This window comes from Panthera uncia, assembly GCF_023721935.1.
Source record: "Panthera uncia isolate 11264 chromosome B2 unlocalized genomic scaffold, Puncia_PCG_1.0 HiC_scaffold_25, whole genome shotgun sequence".
In the NCBI taxonomy this organism is placed as follows: domain Eukaryota; kingdom Metazoa; phylum Chordata; class Mammalia; order Carnivora; family Felidae; genus Panthera; species Panthera uncia.
In genome coordinates, this window is record NW_026057581.1 from 4,154,036 (window position 1) to 4,172,830 (window position 18,795).

General features: G+C 41.7%; 1 protein-coding gene across 7 annotated transcripts in view; it reads left to right on the forward strand.

Moving 5' to 3' along the window:
- LOC125939303 (cytidine monophosphate-N-acetylneuraminic acid hydroxylase) overlaps positions 1-18,795 on the forward strand; it is a 104,766-nt gene that overhangs the window by 74,669 nt on the left and 11,302 nt on the right. For all 7 annotated transcript variants that reach the window (XR_007463020.1, XM_049654715.1, XM_049654714.1 and 4 more), the window contains exons 10-11: positions 13,627-13,767; positions 17,856-18,030. Coding sequence is in view for 6 of the 7 variants with exons in the window: in XM_049654715.1 (XP_049510672.1) it covers positions 13,627-13,767; positions 17,856-18,030 (316 nt within the window). In the remaining variant the exon portion in view is untranslated. The remainder of the gene's footprint in view (positions 1-13,626; positions 13,768-17,855; positions 18,031-18,795) is intronic.

Genomic DNA, 18,795 nt, shown 5'->3' on the forward strand with positions numbered 1-18,795 from the left:
CACAGCTGTCACGCCACATGGAAATAGCTGAGGACTGAGAGACTGGACTGTGGTAATGCTTTTGCCATATTGTCACATAGCTCACTGTCTTGGACAACGGTGGACCTAGGTTCAGAGATACAAAGAGAAAGCATTTCTAAGTCCAAGAGAGTCTGTTGAAGAAGATTAAAACAGGTGATTCTATTGCTTACATATTCTTAGTTACAGTATCACCTCAGCAACAATATTTGCCACATGACACCGTGGAAAGTTGTGAAAGCCAGGCCAGCGATGAAGTATTGTAGAAGCTTCGGTTAAAAAAGAAGAAGGAGAAGAACAGAGCATTTCCTTATTTGGCTTAAATAAACATGTTTCATGTCAAAGCTTGTGGCCTGAATGCAGATAAAGGGCATCCTTTCAGCTGATCTTGTAGTCTAAGGTGTGACCACAGAAGAAGACCCAGACAAGGTAATGGACGTTTTAAGTGTCTTAATCTTTAAGCTAAATTTGAGAAGGAAAGACTTTTCCTGATGGCACCCACAAAGGCATCCCTACCTGAGAAGTTAAGAATGGAGTTTCCCTCCAGACTTAGGTTGGATCGGAAGGGGAAGGAGATGGTCTGTACCTGTGGAAAAACAGAAATTCAGGCAGAGAAAAATAATGCTTTAAACAGAGGAAAATTCAAGTAACTGTGGGTTCCTAATCATAAACCACAGAAACCAGCAGGTAGTAGAAAAGCATTTTTTTTAAATCTTTTTTTTTTTTTAGAAAAGCATTTTTAAGGTGCTTAAAGAAAAGAACTGTCAACCCAGACTATATCCAGTGAAAATACCCTTCAGAAATGAAGGTAAAATAAAGACATTTTCAGATGATCCAAAATGAAGACAATCCATTACCGGCAGACCTACTTTAAAAGAAATGCTAAAGAGGGGCACCTGGGTGGCTCAGTCGGTTGAGCGTCCGACTTTGGCTCAAGTCGTGATCTCCAAGTTCCTGGGTTTGAGCCCCACATGGGGCTCTGTGCTGACAGCTCAGAGCCTGGAGCCTGCTTCGGATTCTGTGTCTCCCACTCTGTCTGTCCCTCTCCTGCTCACACTATCTATCTCTCTCTATGAAAAAATGAATAAACATGAAAAGAAAATGCTACAGAAAGTTCTTTAGAGGAAAGGAAGATGGTACTAAAGAGAAACTTGGAATTTCAAGGATGAGAGAGAGAGCTACAGAAATGGTAATAACTGTCTACGCATTAAGACATTTTTTCCTAAGTTCTTTAAAAAAAATGTTAAACAGTTGAAAGCAACAATTATAACATGGTCTGATGGGATTTTCAATGTATGCAGGTGTGATACGTAAGACAACATTAACATAAAGGGCCCTGTGTAGTGGAAAGTTTTTGACATTCTACCATAAGTGCTACAACATTTTTAAGTAGACTGGAAAGTTAAGTATGTTAATTGCAATCCCCAGAGCAGCAACTATAAAAATCACACAGGGGCTCCTGGGTGGCTCAGTCAGTTGAGCATCCAACTTCGGCTCAGGTCATGATCTCACAGTTTGTGAGTTGGAGCCCCATGTCAGGCTCTGTGCTGACAGCTCAGAGCCTGGAGTCTGCTTCGGATTCTGTGTCCCCCTCTCTCTCTCTCTCTCTCTCTGCCCCTTCCTCGCTCATGCTGTCTCTCAAGAATAAATAAAACATTTAAAAAATTTTTAAATCATACAAAGAAATGTCATCAAAAACTCAATGGGATCCACAAATTCAGTTAAGCTGCAGGATACAAAATGAACATACAAAATCAGGGTTTTTGTATACTAATGACAAATTATCTGAAAAAGACATTAAACAATAATATCAATAGCACTGAAAATAATAAAATATTTAAGAGTAAATTTAGGCAAGGAGGTGAAAGATCTCTACACTGAAAATATAACACGTTGATGAAAGAAATCAAAGAAGATACAAATAAATGGAAAGATAATCTGTGTTCATGGATTGGAGGAATTAATATTGTCAAAGTGTCCATACTACCCAGTGTCATCCCTATCAAGATTCCACAGGCATTTTTTACAGACATAGAAAAAATAATCCTAATATTTGTATGGACCCACAAAAGACCCCAAATATCCAAAGCAGCCCTTAAAAAGAAGAACAAAGCAAGAGACATCATACTTCCTGATTCCAAGCTATATTATAAAGCTACAGTAATCAAAACAGTATGGTATTGGCATTAAAAACAGACACATAGGCCAGTGGAACAGAATCAAGACCTGAGAAATAAACATTTTGACAAGGGAGCTAAGAATATTCACTGGGGAAAAGACACTCTTCATTAAACGGTCCTGGTAAAATTGGATAGTCACATGTAAAAGAATGAAACCAGACCCCTGTGTGACACCATTCACAAAAATTAATTCAAAATATATTAAAGAGTTACATGTAAGACCTGAGACCATAAAACTCCTAGAAGAAAACATAGGCAGTAACCTCCTTGACATGGGGCTCGGAGATGATTTTTGGATTTGACAACAAAAGCAAGGACAACAAAAACAAAAATAAACAAATGGGACTATATTTAAAAAGCTTTTGCACAGCAAAGGAAGTCATAAGCAAAATTAAAAGGCAACCTATGGAACAGGAGAAAGTATTTGCAAACCATAGATTTCATAAGGGGATAATACCCAAAATATATAAAGAAGTCCTACAACTCAACAGCAGAAAAGAATCCAATTTCAAAACAAGTAAGGGACCTGAATAGACATTTTTCCAAAGAAGACATTCAGATGGGCAACAGGTATGTGAAAAGGTGCTCAATATCACTAGTCATCAGGGAAATGCAAATCAAAACCACAATGAAATATTACTGCACACCTATCAGAATGACTGTTATCAGAACCACAAAAAAATAAGTGTTGGAGAGGATGTGGAGAAAGAACCCTTATGCACTGTTAATAGAATGTAAATTAATGCAGCCACCATGGAAAACAGTATGGAGGTTCCTTAAAAAAATAAAAAATAGAAAGACTGTATGATCTAGCAATTCCACGTCTGGGTATTTATTTAAAGAAAATGAAAGCACTAACTTGAAAAGAAATGCACCTCCAATTTCATTGCAGCATTATTTATAATAGCCCAAACCGAACAGGAGGTAACCTAAGTGTCCAACAGTGGTTGAATGGGTAAAGAAAATGTGGTATTATGGAATACCAATAGAATATTATGCAGCCATACGAAAGATGGAAAACTTGCTATTTGTTACAACATTGGATGAACCTTGAGGACGTTATGTTAAGTGAAATCAGTCAGACAGAAAAAGATAAATACCATATTATCTTATATGTCAAATCTAAAAAAAAAAAAGTCCACCCAAACCCAAACCCTATAAAAAGACTTCAGAGTTGCAGTTACTAGAGAGATGCAGGGGTTGGGGTTGGAGAATGTGACAGAGATGGTCAGAGGTACAAATTTCCAGTTATAAGTAAGTCATGAGGATGTAATCTTTAACACAACTATAGTTAACACTGCTGTACAGAATGCTCGAAAGTTCCTAAGACAGTAAACCCTACAAGTTCTCATCACAAGGAAAAAAACTTTTTCATGTATTTTTTGTATCTATATGAGAAGGTGGAGGTTAGCTAAACTTCTTGTGGTAGAGAAATAAACATGGGAAGATCAAGGACAAAATTTTAAAATATTCTTAAGTATAGTTCTTTCTTATTTATGTATGTATGTATGTATTTATGTATTTGTGTATTTATTTATGTATTTATTTATTTATTTATTTAGAGACAGAGAGGGAGGGAGGGAGGGAGGGGAAGAGAGAGAGAGGGAGAGAGAGAATCCCAATCAGGCTCCGTGCTGTCAGTGCAAAGCTGGACGTGGGCCTCCATCTCATAAACTGTGAGATCGTGACCCGAGCTGAAACCAAGGGTCGGGATGCTTAACTGACAGAGCCACCCAGGTGCCCCTAAGTACGTTTCTATAGTGCCAATCACTAATCCTAATTATTAAATGCAATATTTTTAAGCATCTTACCCTCGGGGATACTTCATCTGTCAATAGAACCATCTTGCATTAAGAACAGTGCAATATGATGATGACAGCTTTTACATTATCGTAAACATGTGCTAGCTTAGAAAAGTTTTTAGAAAGCACCAACTTCAGAATTCAGTTTACAAATATAGTTTAATGGATATTTAAATGAATATGTTAGTTTAAATGTCGAATGATATGTCAAATGCCTTCTCTGTGTCTACTGAGATGATTATATTCTAGTCTATTAATGATTGGCTTTCATATGTTAAACCAATATTGCATTCCTGGTGGAAGCCCTTCTTGGTAATGATGCAGTATAATTTGGGGGGGGTGGTAAACTGTATATAATGAAATTTGCCATTTACACCATTTTTAAATGTGCAGTTCAGTGGCATTAATTACATTCACAGTGTTATGCAACCATCACTACTATTTCTAAAACTTGTTTTTTCATCTCAAACAGAAACCCCACCCATCAAGCAGTAACTCTCCCTTTACCCTTCCCTCCATTTCTGATAAAATCTAATCTACTTTTTGTCTCTGTGAATTTGCCTATTGTGGATATTTCTTATAAGAAAAATTATAAAATATTTGTCTTTTTTGTCTAGCTTATTTCACTTTGCATAATGGCTTTAAAGTTCTTCCCAGTTGTATGAGAATTTCATTCTTTTTTATGGTTGAATAATATTCTGTTGTGTGGATACACCACATTTTGTTTATCCATTCTTCTGTTGGACAAGTGAGTTGTGTCCAACTTTTGACTATTGTGAATAATGATTCAACGAACAGTGGTCTACAAGTATCTGAGTTCCTGTTTTCAATTTTTGGGGATATATACCTAGGACTGAAATTGCTGGATCCTATGGTAATTCTATGTTTAACTTTAAAGAACCTACCAAACTGGGGATGCCTGGTGTCTAGTTGGTTAAGCGTCCCACTCTTGATTTCAGCTCAGGTCATGATCTCATGGTTGGTGGGATTGAGCCCCACATTAGGCTCTGTGCCATCAGTGGAGCCTGCTTGGGATTCTCTCTCCATCTCTGCCCCTCCCCTCCTTTCTCAAAATAATGACCTTAAGCCAAAAAAGAAAGCCCCAAACTGTTTTCCACAGTGGTTGCAACATTTCATGTTCTCACCAGCGAGGTGCAAGCGTTCCGGTTTCTCCACTTGCCAACACTTAGTTCCATTTTGGGATTATATCTATTCTAGCAGGTGTAAAATGGTAACTCATTGTAGCTTTGTGTTGCATTTCCCTAATGACTAGTGCTGATCATTTTTCATGTGCTTATTAACTATTTCTATATTTTCTTTGCATAAACATCTATTCAAGTTCTTTGCTCATTTTTTAATGTTTATTTCTGAGAGAGAGAGAGAGAGAGAGAGAGAGAGAGAGAGAGAAAGCAAGTGTGAGTGGGGGAGGGGCAGAGAAAGGGAGACACAGAATCTGAAGCAGTCTCCAGGCTCTGAGTTGTCAGCACAAAGCCCGACCTGGGGCTCAAACTTCTGAACTGCGGGATCATGACCTGAGCCGAAGTCAGAAGCTTAACCAACGGAGCCAGCCAGGCACCCCTTTGCTATGGGGAATAAGCTTAGGAATTCCTTGAGCCTGCACTGATGGGTTAATAGGCATAAAGAATTACAAAGCCATAGGATGCTCACACCCAAGCCTGGGTAAACAAGATTAGGCCCCCAACATAGAGTAGAGGAGGGCAAAGGCCCCCAGAATAGAGAGGGGGGCAAAGGCCCCCATACAAAGGTATATGAGGTAAGCAAGATTAGGTATTCAGGGTGAAAGCACCCCCCAATTTAGTGCTGTAGCAGAAAGCTGCTTTCAGAGGAGGAAAGGACCAAATTCGGTAAACAAGTAAATAGGACTATAGACTGCTGCACTGCCGGTGAAGCTGCCCAGATCAGAGATGATTAACAAAAGAAAAGGTGCCTTGTTAACCCTGAGGTCATGTGTCCTATCTGTCTCATCCCCTAGGCTAGCTAAGGTAAACAGAGGTGGTGTCTCATGTCCCCTGTAAGCAACCTTCTACCCAGCCACCTGGTGCCAGGATTTTGTTTTGTATTAACCCAAACCCCTAAACCCTGAATATCTTCAAGAGCCCCTTTCCCTCATGCCCATGAGTTAATGTTCACAGTTTCATTGTCTGTTTGTGCACGTCCATCACCATGTTTGTAAGCCTTCTGATCCTAATAAAAATGGGACAAGGACCCTTATTTGGGGCTCTTGGTTTTTCCTGGACGTTAGCCATCTCTCACATTTTAATCCTGTGTCTGCTTTCTTGCTAGACAAGAAAGAACTTTAGACTTAGAGTCTATGACATTTTGCTCATTTTTAAATTGGGCTATCATGATTGAACTGTAGGAGCGTTTAAATATTATATGGGTATTAATCCCTTATCAGGTGTGTTATTTGCAGATATTTTCTTCCACTCTCTACAGACTCTGTTTTCACTTTCTTGATAATAACCTTTGATGTACAAAAGTTCTTCATCAATATGAAAGCAAATCTATTGATTTTTCTTTCATTGGTTATGCTTTTGGTGTCATATCTAAGACTACATTGCCAAATCCAAGGTCACAGAAATTTATTCATATGTTTTATTTGAAAAGTTTGATGGTTTTTAGCCTTTATATTTAGGTTGTTAATCAATTTTGAGTCAATTTTTGTATATGGTGTGAGGTAAGGGTCTGAATTAATCTTTTTTGCCTGTGGAAATCCAGTTGTCTCTGGACAGTTCTCTCTGCGTTGAAAGATATGGGCACCCTTGTCAAAAATCAGTTACCCATAGATGTATTCGATGTTCATTTCTGGACTCTTAATTCTATTATATTGGTCTATATGTCTATTTTTAAGCCAGTGTCACACTGTTTTGATTATTCTAGCTTTGTAGCAAGGTGTTGGTCCTCCAACTTGGCTTTTCCAAAATTGTTTCAGGTATTCAGGGACCCTTGTATTTCCACATGAATTTGAGAATCAGTTCCATTCCAGTCAACTATCCCATTTCTGTAAAAAAAAGCTGATAGTTTTGAGGAGTATTGATATCTTAAAAATAATAACTCTTCAAATCTGTGAATATAGGAGGTCTTTTACTGAGTTCTTCTTAATTTCTTTCATCAGTGTTTTGTAGTTTTCAGTGTACAAATCTTTTACCCCTTTGATTAATTTATTCCCAGGTATTTTATTCTTTGGGATGTTATTGTAAATGGAATTGTTTTCTTAATTTCCTTTTTTGGTTGTTCTTTGCTGGTTTACAGAAGCATAACTGATTTTTGTTTGTTGACCTTATACCTTGCAACTTAAAAAAATTTTTTTTTATTGTTTATTTATTTTTGAGAGAGAGAGAGACAGAGAGAGCACAAATTGGGGAAGGGCAGAGAGAGAGAAGGAGACACAGAATCCGAAGCAGGCTCCAGGCTCTGAGCTGTCAGCACAGAGTCTGACACAGGGCTCAAACCCACAAGCTGTGAGATCATGACCTGAGCCAAAGTCGGTTGCTCAACCAACTGAGCCACCCAGGTGCCCTTACCTTGCAACTTTACTAAATTTTCTTATTAATTTTATTAGCTTTCTTGTGTATTCTTTGGTTTTCTATATATAGGGTCATGTCATTTGCAAATAAAGTTTTACTTCTTTTTTTTCCAGTTAGACGTCTTTTATTTCTTTTCCTTGACTAATTTCTTTCACTAGAACTTACAATACTATTTTTAATAGCAGTAGTAAAAGCAAGCATCCTTGTCTTGTTCCTGTTCTTAGGGGGAAAGCTTTCATTCTTTCACCATTAAGCATGTTGTTAGCTATAGGTTTTTCATAAATACCATTTATCGTGTTGAGGTTTGCTTTTATTCCTAGTTTCCTGAGTGTTTTTTATCACGAAAGGGTATTGAATTTTGTAAAATCCGTTTTCTGCATTGATTGAGATGATTATGTGCTTTTTTCCTTTATTCTACTAATGTGGTGAAATACCCTTACTGATTGCCTTATGTTGAACCACCCTTGCATTTCTGTGATAAATCCTACCTGGTCATGGGGTATAATCAACTTAGTATGCTGTTGGATATTGTTTGCTGGTATTTTGTTGAGGACTTTTGCATCTGTGTGAATAAGGGATATCAGTCTGTAATTTTCTTTTGTTGTAACATCTTTAAAAACTTTTTTTATTTTTGAAAAAGTTGACATATTAGTTTCAGGTGTACAACATAGTGATTTGATAATTCTATACATCACTCACTGCTCACCAAGATAAATGTAGTTACCATCTGTCACCATAAAACATTATTATGATATTAGTGACTATAGTGCCTATGCTATACTTCTCATCTGCATGACTTACTTATTTTACAGCTGAAAGTTTAATCCCGTCACCTACCTGCCTTTGGTATCAGGGTAATACTGACCTCATAGAATGAATTAGGAAGTGTTTCTTTCTATGTTTAGGGGAGAGTTCGAGAATGAGGATGCTTTCTATTTTCTTCTTGAGTTGGTTTAAACACTGTGTGTGTTCCTAGGAATTTTCCCATTTCACCTAAGTTATTTGATTTGTTGGTGTTCAATTGTTCGTAGTGTTATCTTATAGTTCTTTCTGTAAGGTCAGTAGTAGTGTTTCTCTTTATGATTTTAGTTATCTGTGTCTTCTTTTATTCTTTGTCTAATAAAGATTTGTCAATTTTTTTGATCTTTTCAAAGAGCCAACTTTTGGTTTCATTGATTCTCTCTGCTGGTCTTCTTTTTTAATACAGATGTTAGAGCTATCAATTTTCCTCTGAGCACAGCCTTTACTACATTTCATGGGTTTTGTGTTTTGTATTTTTGTTTTCATTTTATCACTAAGTATTTTCTCATTTACCTTGTAATTTTGTGATTTATCGGTTGAGTGTGTTGTTATAGTCCCTATTTAATTATCTCTCAATGAATCTGTAGGTTCAGTGCAGTACCCATCAAAATCCTGACAGAATTTTTTGTACATACAGACAAGCTAACTGTAAAATTTATAAGGAAAAGCAAAGGAACTAGAACAGCCAAAACAATTTTGAAAAAGAATAAATTTGGAGGGCTCAAGCTCCCCACTTTTAAGATTTGCTGTAAAGCCACAGTAATCAAGATAGCATGAGACTGATGAAGGGATAAACACATGGATCAGTGGAGCAGAGAAGAGACTCCAGAAATAGATCCACACAAATATAACCATTGGTTTTTGACAAAGGTGCAAAAACAATTCAACAGAAAAGAGAGTTTTTCGGTAAATATTAATAGAGCAGTTGGACATTGACATGCAAACAATGAATCTTGATTAAGACCCCACATTGTATACCAAAACAATAAGTCAAAGGATATCGTAGACCTAAATGTAAATGTAAAACTATAAAACTTTTAGAGGAAAAGGCAGGAGAAAATCCATGAGTTAGGCAAAGACTTCTTATATATAACACCAAAAACAATCCATAGAGAAAAGCTTAATATTTTGGACTTCATCAAAATTAAAAAATCTTTCTCTGTGAAAGATACATTAAAGACCGTGAGTAAATATTTGCAAATCAAATATCTGACTAACAACGTGTATCCAGAATCTATAATGAACTCTCAGAAATCAATGTCAGGAAACAATAATACGTGGACGCAACATTTGAACGGATACTTCATCAAAGAAGATATATAGAAGCAAATCAGCATAAGAAATGATGTGCTCGTATCATTAGCCATTAGGAAATACAGGTTAAAACCACAGTGAAATAACAAACTTTTGAAAATTGACAGTAGCCAGTTATGGTAAGGATGCAGAGCAACGGGGCTTTCACAGATGGCTCTTGGGAAGTCCAACTGGCCCAGCCTTCTGGAAAACGGTTTGGCTGTTTCTTTCAACATGCATTTATCACATGACCCAGATATTCCATTCCTGGGTATTTGGCCTAAAAAAAAATTAAACCTTTATTCACACCCAAACTGTACCCAGATATTAACAGCAGCTCTATTCATGATTACGAAGTCAACTCAAGTATCATTCGCAGGTGAATGGCTCAACAGACCACGATGTCTACATCACGGAATACACTGCGAAGTAAAGACTGATAACACACAACAACGTGAATGAATCTCAAAAGCGTCATGCTAAGTGGAGAAAGTGGGCCTCAAAAGTTGACATCTTGTATGATTCTGTTGCTAAGGCATCCTGGAAAAGGCAGAACCATAGGGGTGGAGAACAGATCAGCGGTTGCCAGGGGTTGGACTAGGGGGGAGCGTTTGACTGAAACGGGGCAACCCGAGAGAGTTTCGAGGGGTGATAGGACCGCTCTGTACACTGATTGCGGTGGCGGTTGCTCACATCTGTACATGTGTTAAAATTCACAGAGCCATTCTCAAAAAGTAAAAATACTGAATGTAAATTGATTTTTTTTAATTAAAAAAACAAAGCGAATAGTTATTCCCAACACCTTCAGCCGTGGTAGTTAAAACTCACGTATTTGTTTGAGTCATGTTTGTGATACAGTCAGGTTGCACATTGTTTTTAATGTTTATTTATTTTTGAGACAGAGAGACAGAGCATGAACAGGGGAGGGGCAGAGAGAGAGGGAGACACAGAATCTGAAACAGGCTCCAGGCTCTGAGCTGTCAGCACAGAGCCTGACGCGGGGCTCGAACTCATGGACCGTGAGATCATGACCTGAGCCGAAGTCGGACGCTTAACTGACTGAGCCACCCAGGCACCCCCAGGTTGCACGTTTTATGGCACCCATAACCCCTTGGAAAAACAATATATATAACTTATCCATGTTGTCGTATTGGAAGCACAGTTTTATTTTAAATGCTACTACCTTATAGATTAATTTTGCTTTTATAAGATTCTGTAATTATATATAAAACTTATTTTATCCTTAGTACATGCAGTGACTCAGCCTCTCACTGCAATATTGTTTTCATGAGCAACTACGAGCACCGTCTGCTTTGTGACGAGCCTCTTTGTCCTCCCTACCGGGAGCATTCTGCGAACAAAAGACAGACGTGTGCAGACAGGCAATGCGTGTGTCATTGTACCAGTTTGCTGGATATTACAGAATTATAAATTTATTGCAAATCTGTTGGATAATAAAGAAACCAGTCCTCAAGATGAGTTTTCATAACAGTAATCCCGTAGGGACCAGCCGTGATTTCTCCTCCGTTACAGGCAGCACAGCACCATAGAAGAAATCATGCACGTGGAATGTAGGTCTTCCCTGTATCATTAGTTACAAGCAATCATTTGACTTTTCTAGGCTTCATTTGTGTCATCATTAAAACATGACTGTTCTCACTTGAACATTCTGTGTTCTCGGAGGAACTATCGGCACATGTTTAATCACATCCTATTTGCTGTGTTTAATACATCCTATCGCAGATGTGCTTCCATTCTTCCCACCTTCTTGTGGAATTATATAGCGACCCCATATCTTCCTGATCTTTCTGTAAAGACTGACCTAAGATTAAAAAGTCATTTCCTTTGATCAGTACTGTTCATTATGCACTCATTTATCATTTACTGAGCAGCACTGGTCTAGGTACTGAAAAAGCAGAGATAAATGATCGTGTTCTGAGCGATCGTCTCCTGGAAGAGAAAAACCATCATGATACAGCACGAAAAGCGTAGGACACCTGTGTGTTTAGGAGGCAGTGGGGGTCAGAAAATGAGTACCGGGTGAGACGGTGAGGGTCAGTTTCGAAGTAGGAGTAGACACTGACCGGAAAAGACAGTAAGATGCTGAGATGACAGAGCTCAGTATAGGGGACTAAGGAAGCTACGTGAGGCGTGGTGGGAGAAACCAGGAAGCCACACAGTGAACAGCCTTGTGTCTTCCATAGCAAGTGGCTTGGATTTTTATCTTGAAGGCATGAGGAGCCCAATAAAAGAGTCTGATGAGGAATAGCGATGTGATCAGAGGGGGAGTTAGGTCATGTGTCTGTGCGGTGGGAAGGGAAAGGCCAATACTGATCCTAGAGACCAGTTTGAGAACCATGACAATAATCTAGGCGGGGATGGTGAGTGACAGTAGGGAGTGAGAAGGGAATTCAGATTCCAGAGACGTTAAGGAGACTGAATTCCAAGAACGTGGAGAAGAACCGGATGTCGTGCATGCTTGATTACAGGACACTTGGCTACTTAAAATGCTGCCTTTTAAAGTAATGGCAAGCCACTCTTCTCTGTGTGAGTAATGGACAAATGTTGCTCTCAGCGCTCGCGGTACCCCTCAGAGGGCAGCACCTCGGTATTGATTTTATTATTTTAGAGAGGGAGACGGGCAAGCATCAGGAAGTGACAGAATTTTGTGAGCACCACACATTGTGTTTTAGGAAGAGTAATCTGACAGTATCGTGGTTTGGAGACGAGATGGGAGGCAGAGAGACCAGGCAGTGAACCATCTTGAGACTAGAGGTCGTAAGAAAAGACAGAATGGTGGCAACTGCTTCGAAGTGAGTTCTACCCTGCTGGAGGTTCATTAATGCCAGTGGGAAGGGAAAAGCTACTCGCATCTGTGGGTGGAGTGACGTCTTCACTCACATCTGCCGAATGGATTCCAGGGTCATGAGGTGATGTAAGTCCCCTGGTGCTGTAGAAATCCAGGTGCTTACATATGTTTTGTATTTGTCTGACGAAAATTCTGTATCCAGTCTAGGTGAGCGGGTTGTAGCTCAAGGAGGTTAAATTCCCTTTAATAGAAATGTGCGTCTATATAACCCATGTCAGGTGAAACACAGGGACAAATCCTTTTTCTCTGGATCGCCCCTTCTCTGCCCCAGCCCCACCACCACCTTCCCATATGACCCTGAAATGGCGATTTCCAGAAAGATTGCGGCTTGGAATTGAACTTGGGAGATGGTCGGCTCGGCTCGGTAGCACAGTGAGAAGCTAGGTGTCAGGAAGGGCTGTGACCGAAGGCACGTGTGCTCTGCCACCGAGGTTCATTTCTCAGGAGGCTGGAAAGTCCAACACCAAGTTGCAGACTCAGTGTCGAGTGAGGGCTGGCTTCCTGGTTCGCAGATGGCCGTCTTCTCGCATGTAACCGCACACGACAAGCGGTGACTTTTCAGACTTGGATCCAAAACTGGGGGAGGAGCTCCTTCCTGTGGCCTCCTGGCTGTGCGATGTGGTGGACAGCCGGGTGGGCGCTGCCGTCCAGGGGGGTGACCTCGGGCAAGTCACCTGGCCTCTCAAGACCTTAGTCCCCTTCTCTCTACAATGAGAGCATGAATGGTAGCTGTCTCATTAGAGCTGTGAAGGTAAAGTCGACTAGCCCATGGTCAGTGCTTAGTATTATTCCTATCGAATAATATTTCGTCATCTGTACGTTTAGTTAATATCAAATACAAGCGTGTGCTATTCCCACCTGTTAAAAATAGTCGGTCTTTTTACATCCAATCACCATATGGTTATACTTAAAGACAAAGTATAAGTACAACTTCTTGGGCTAATAATTCTTCCCTAATTAGGGACATTAGGCCAAGTATAGTCTTTATTTTTCCATGCGGTAAGTTATTGGTTAAGTGGGAATGAAGAGACAAAAAAATTCTAGCATCGTGCTACTCAGACTGTGCATCTGAGAATTAATTGTTTTCTTACATAAGCATGCTCTTATTTTCACAGGTATATTAAGGAAACAAACATCAAAAATGACCCAAATGAACTCAACAATCTTATCAAGAAAAACTCTGATGTGGTAACGTGGACCCCACGGCCTGGAGCCACTCTCGATCTGAGTCGGATGCTAAAGGACCCGACAGACAGGTTTGGTTTGAGTCTTTATAGAGTCTTAAGGATGGTTTACGAATGTTTTTCAATTTTATGAGAAAATAAAGGGCATACCTGTGGCCTTTTGACAGGTCCTCGTTTGTAGGAATATTAAGTCTTTGTTGACTGGCATGCTGAGATTCTCATGGAATCAGATCCACACGTCACCTTTAGAAACGGAAGTCTTACTGTTTAAATAAACCATTAAGTATCTTTCAGATCTAAGGGGGAGAAGATTGAGTTTTCCCGTAGGTTTCTCATGCGACGTAACAAATACTCAAATGTTTTCCTCATCTCAGAACCTTATTTGAGGATGAAGGGTGAGGGTGTTTTATTCCTATCAGGGACCATTGATAGGCTCAAAAAGAAGTTGCCTTAAAGAAGTAAAAAGCAACGGATGCGAGAGCTGGTTTTCATATCAGCATAAACATTACCCCACCGCCTGTCCCACGCAGAGCACATCTGAGCAAGTAGCCTCGCATCGGGGGTGCAATTCGAGAAAAGTTAACATCGATGTCGCAGACCTATGTTTTTATAAACACTTGTCTTGAGCCAAATGAAACCATAAGTTCCTCACCCTAATTTAGAAACTGACGGGGTGAGTTAGAGAGCGAATCACACAGTTAACCAAAAGGTCACACCTGCTCCCGGCCTCACCCCTGCCAAGGCAGGGGTTAGCGATTCTGACCCTTTGCTGACTTCCTGTGTGAAACTGGTTGTTGAAGCCAGTCCTTTCTCCTCCATAAACCCCCCATAACTCCATCACTTGCCCCTAGCCTTTTCTGCCATGGCCTTCATTCAGCTTCTCATAATTTTTAGCCTCGATTCCCACGGTGGCCCCTGACTTGTCTTGCCTGTGTCTGTGTTCTCTATACCAGCCAGTTCCAATCTGCTGGTCAAAATCCACGGTGGCTTTTGGTGGGTCATAAAAATCAATGACATTCATTACAACCTGCATTTCTGAAAAATGAAATCGAACAGAATAGAATACACCCGAGTACCTTGCCTATAATAAAGGGAATGATTATTTCAGGAAACTTTCGTGTCAGAGGTGCCCTTGGTGGACCCCCAGGGTCCTGATATAATGATTCAATGTTAATTCTTACAGGGACCGTAGGCAAAAGGTGTATAAGCCCCCACTCCACATTGCTGCCAGAGTAAACTTTTCAAAATGCAAAACGCTTCCTGTTCCTTCTGGCTTCAGATTCTTTAAGATCTCCCCAGTGTTTCTAGCATAAAAGCAGTTTTTATTCTCCAGATCAAGAGTAAGAGAAGTTTTTACATCGCTGCCATAGTAAACTTTTCAAAATACAAAACCGTTCCTGTTCCTTCCTGCTTCAGATTCTTTAAGATCCCCCCCAGTGCTTCTAGCATAAAAGCAGTTTTTACTCTCCAGATCAAGGATAAGAGAAGTTGTTAATTATTCCGTATCAGAGGGCATTCGAGAGCCTTTGTCATTTGGCGTTTGCTGAGCTCCGTATCTTCTGGGTCCTGTCCTCCGGACGCATCCTGGAGCAAGAATTCGCAAACAGAATAACCTTGAGGAACTTGGGTAAATGCAGTTCCCTGAGCCCCACCCCCCGGGGCTCTGGATCCGAGGTAGAGCCTGGGGATGTGCATTTGTATCACTGCATCTTACCAAACATTCTGGGTGACAAGAGCATAGCGCTGTTGGGTTCTCAGTAATGACACGGAGTGTGAGGGACGTGGAAGGCTAAGTGCTTCACTCTGCCTGGTGAGGGGAGGAGGGGGTGGGAGAACAGGAAGTGTGGTCAAGAAAAACTCAATCTGAAATCTCTGGCATTTGAGCTAGGTCTCAGAGGGGAAGGGATTACCAGTAGAGTAATTAAGAGGGAGCGAATAAGAGGGATGGAGAGAGGGAAGGAGAGATTCCAGATTCCAGAGGGAATGGCGTGTGCTGGCGAAGAGAGGGGTCGATGGTGTTGCGAGTTTGATGGGCTCAGACACTTTGAACCGGTGAGCAAGTGTATATCATTCATTCAGAAACGATTTATTGAGCTCCTTTGGTATGCCTGCCTAGGTACTACTAGGTACAGGGACACAGCCGTGAAAATGTCCTTCCCTCATGAAGCAGGAATGCCAGACGCCACATGCGTGCGGGGGCCGGGGTCACAAAGGCCTCGTGAAACCACGCAGGGAGCTTGCCTGGGAGTAACTAGCGCTTGAGAAAGTTACTCAGCAAAGCAGGCACATCACTGCATTATGTCCTGGAGAAACCATTTCAGCCTGCAGAGGAGCGTGAACTGGGGAAGAGGCTACAGGGAGAATAGCTCCAGTCGAGAAGGCAGCTGGGGGGCCTGAGATGAGTGTGGCTTTAAGCCGAGACCCAGCAAGGAGTTGCAGAAGTAGCTCTGAGATTGACTTCCAAGGTAGAAGCTTTGGGATTCTGTTAAGTAATTTCTCACCGAAGCTAGCGCGCCTTAGCTTTGGGAGAACGATGGACCAAAAGCATCGTGTTGAGAAGTGGTACGTACAGACCTACAGTGACTTGCCAGGTATTTAGTAGACAGGTGCCTGTTTCCCTCCTTGGATTTCCCCTGCCCCCATCACATCCCGTTCCATTTCTAGGGTTCAGGGTTCCGTGTTTCACGCGGTGATTCCCTCTCCGCACTGGATGGACAGAGCTCTGGGGAGGTCAGAGAACTCGGTTATCCAGATTGCTGACCGGGTTTCAGAATAAAATTGCCCATCTGTCCGTCTCAGCTGTGGTTTGATCAGTACAGTAGGAGGACCATGTGTCAGAGGCCCCAAATTCTGGCTGTTTCTCGAAGCTAGGCTAAACTCGCTGAGACGCTCAACAGAGACTTGTTGAGCCCCGTCTAAGTGCCAGTCATGCTGCTGCTTCCCCCACACTTCCATTCCGCGGAGGCTGGGGGCGGGACCGTGAGTGGACATCCGCAACATAAATATGACATTATATTCAACACTTCCATCGTTTAGCTACTTGAATCAAAAGGGCCCAGATCAGTGGTTTTCCAACCTTTTTTTTCCCCCCCAGACATGGACTTTGACCTTGAAATGTATTCTGACTTGGAAACCCACCACACTGGCCGATTCACAGGAGCTCGGTGCAGGCTGGGGTTCAGGCCCCACCCCTCACACGTCTCCTGAGGAACTTCTGTGGGACGTTTCCGAATCATCCAGGCATTCTGACGGCTCCTGTCTGGTTGACTGTTGATCTGGAAGGGCTCACTTTTGCCTTCCTTGTTTATGGCTTCTCTCACCTTCGTGCCCTTCTTTCTCCCTGTGGAATCCCCCCTTTGTACACGCACGCTCTGACTAGGTGCCTCCTCGCAGCCACCTTGCGGGGCGGTCAGGCCCTGCGGCCATCGGTGATTTCCTTCAGGCGGCCACTTTCCACCTGGATAGGCAGAGGCATCCGAAAGTGTCACACGTACTCAGCCACCTCGGGTAATGTGCCTTCTGGACATGCAACAGATGTCTGGGGCCGTCGCTCAAGTGTGTGCAGGAGGGAGCCTCCCCAGAAGTATGGCACTCTTGGGGCACCTGGGTGGCTCAGTCGGTTAAGCGTCCGACTTCAGCTCAGGTCATGATCTCGCGGTTTGTGAGTTCGAGCCCCGCGTCGGGCTCCGTGCCGACAGCTCGGAGCCTGGAGCCTGTTCCGGATTCTGTCTCCCTTTCTCTCTGCCCTGCCCCTGCTCACACTCTGTCTCTGTCTCCCTCAAAAGTAAACATTAAAAAATAAATAAATAAAAGAAGTAACAGCGCTGTTGGCATTCCCGTAAACCTTCACTACCCTTCCGGCTCCTCCAGGACCAATCTCTTTATGGGACATATATGTGGCCACACAGCTTCCATAGACTGAGCTCTCCTACAAGGACTCAAGAGGGAATCCAATGATGGGTTTTTTTTTTAATTTTTAATGTAATTTATGATTTTTTTTTAATATTTAGGGAAAAGTTACAAAAGATGTGGAGTTTTCCCATAGTCCCGTCCCCAGACTTTCCCTAACGTTAACGTCCCGCATAACCATAATGTAGTCATCAGTGCCAGGGGATTCACATTGTCACAATACGACTAACTGTCACCTCTGTGTCTTTAAGCAAGGGCATCATAGAGCCTCCAGAGGGGACCAAGATCTACAAGGATTCCTGGGACTTCGAACCCTATTTGAACATCTTGAATGCTGCTGTAGGAGACGATATATTTCTTCACTCATCCTGGATAAAAGAATACTTCACTTGGGCGGGATTTAAGGATTACAACCTGGTGGTCAGGGTACGCCATAAGTGTTGTCTGTCTTTGCTCTTGTATTATGGAACTAGAGGAAACCCCCTGAGCATTCCAGTTTATTTCTCAATAAGCCTGCCTTAAGCGCCAAATGTAGGGCATGTTCCCTCAGGTCCAGCTCACTTTTGCTTTGGGAGCATTCTTGTCCCATGATTGTTGTTGTGGGTTTTGTGGGTGTTCTGTTTTGTTTAGCATTGGCAGAAACAGCTCTTTACGCTGTGGGGCTGGAAGGTGCTACCCACCTGACTTGTAGCCGGGTGACATAGAAACAGGTGCCTCCTATCGGCAGCTGTGGTAAGAATCAGATTGCACAAACCATGAGGTTTAAGCACAAGGTTAAGTGCTAGATCTAGGCTGGAGGTCTGAAACTTATATTCGCTGCAGCACGTACATACAGGGCTCACAAGCCAAGCGGTTCGGGTTATAACCTGGCCACCGAAGCTAAAAGTGTCTCCAAAAGCAAAGTAAATACTAACAGGTAGGAGGTGCAAGAGAAAGAGGGAGCCACAGTGGGCCAGGAGTACTGCAGAGGCTGGAGTAACCAGCCACTCACATGTGTATTTTATCCGGCTTCTGTTTAGTGTGCAAAGTTTAGGGACAGCGCATCAGGCAATAGACAGCATTCGCTCTTAGAGACGAGGGCTGGGGCCCCTCAGAGCGAGGACTATTCCCAGGTTTACCTTTCAACCCCTGAACGGTAATACCAGGCAATTCTTGCCGTTCTTAAAGGCAATGATGCCTAAAACCTGGCCT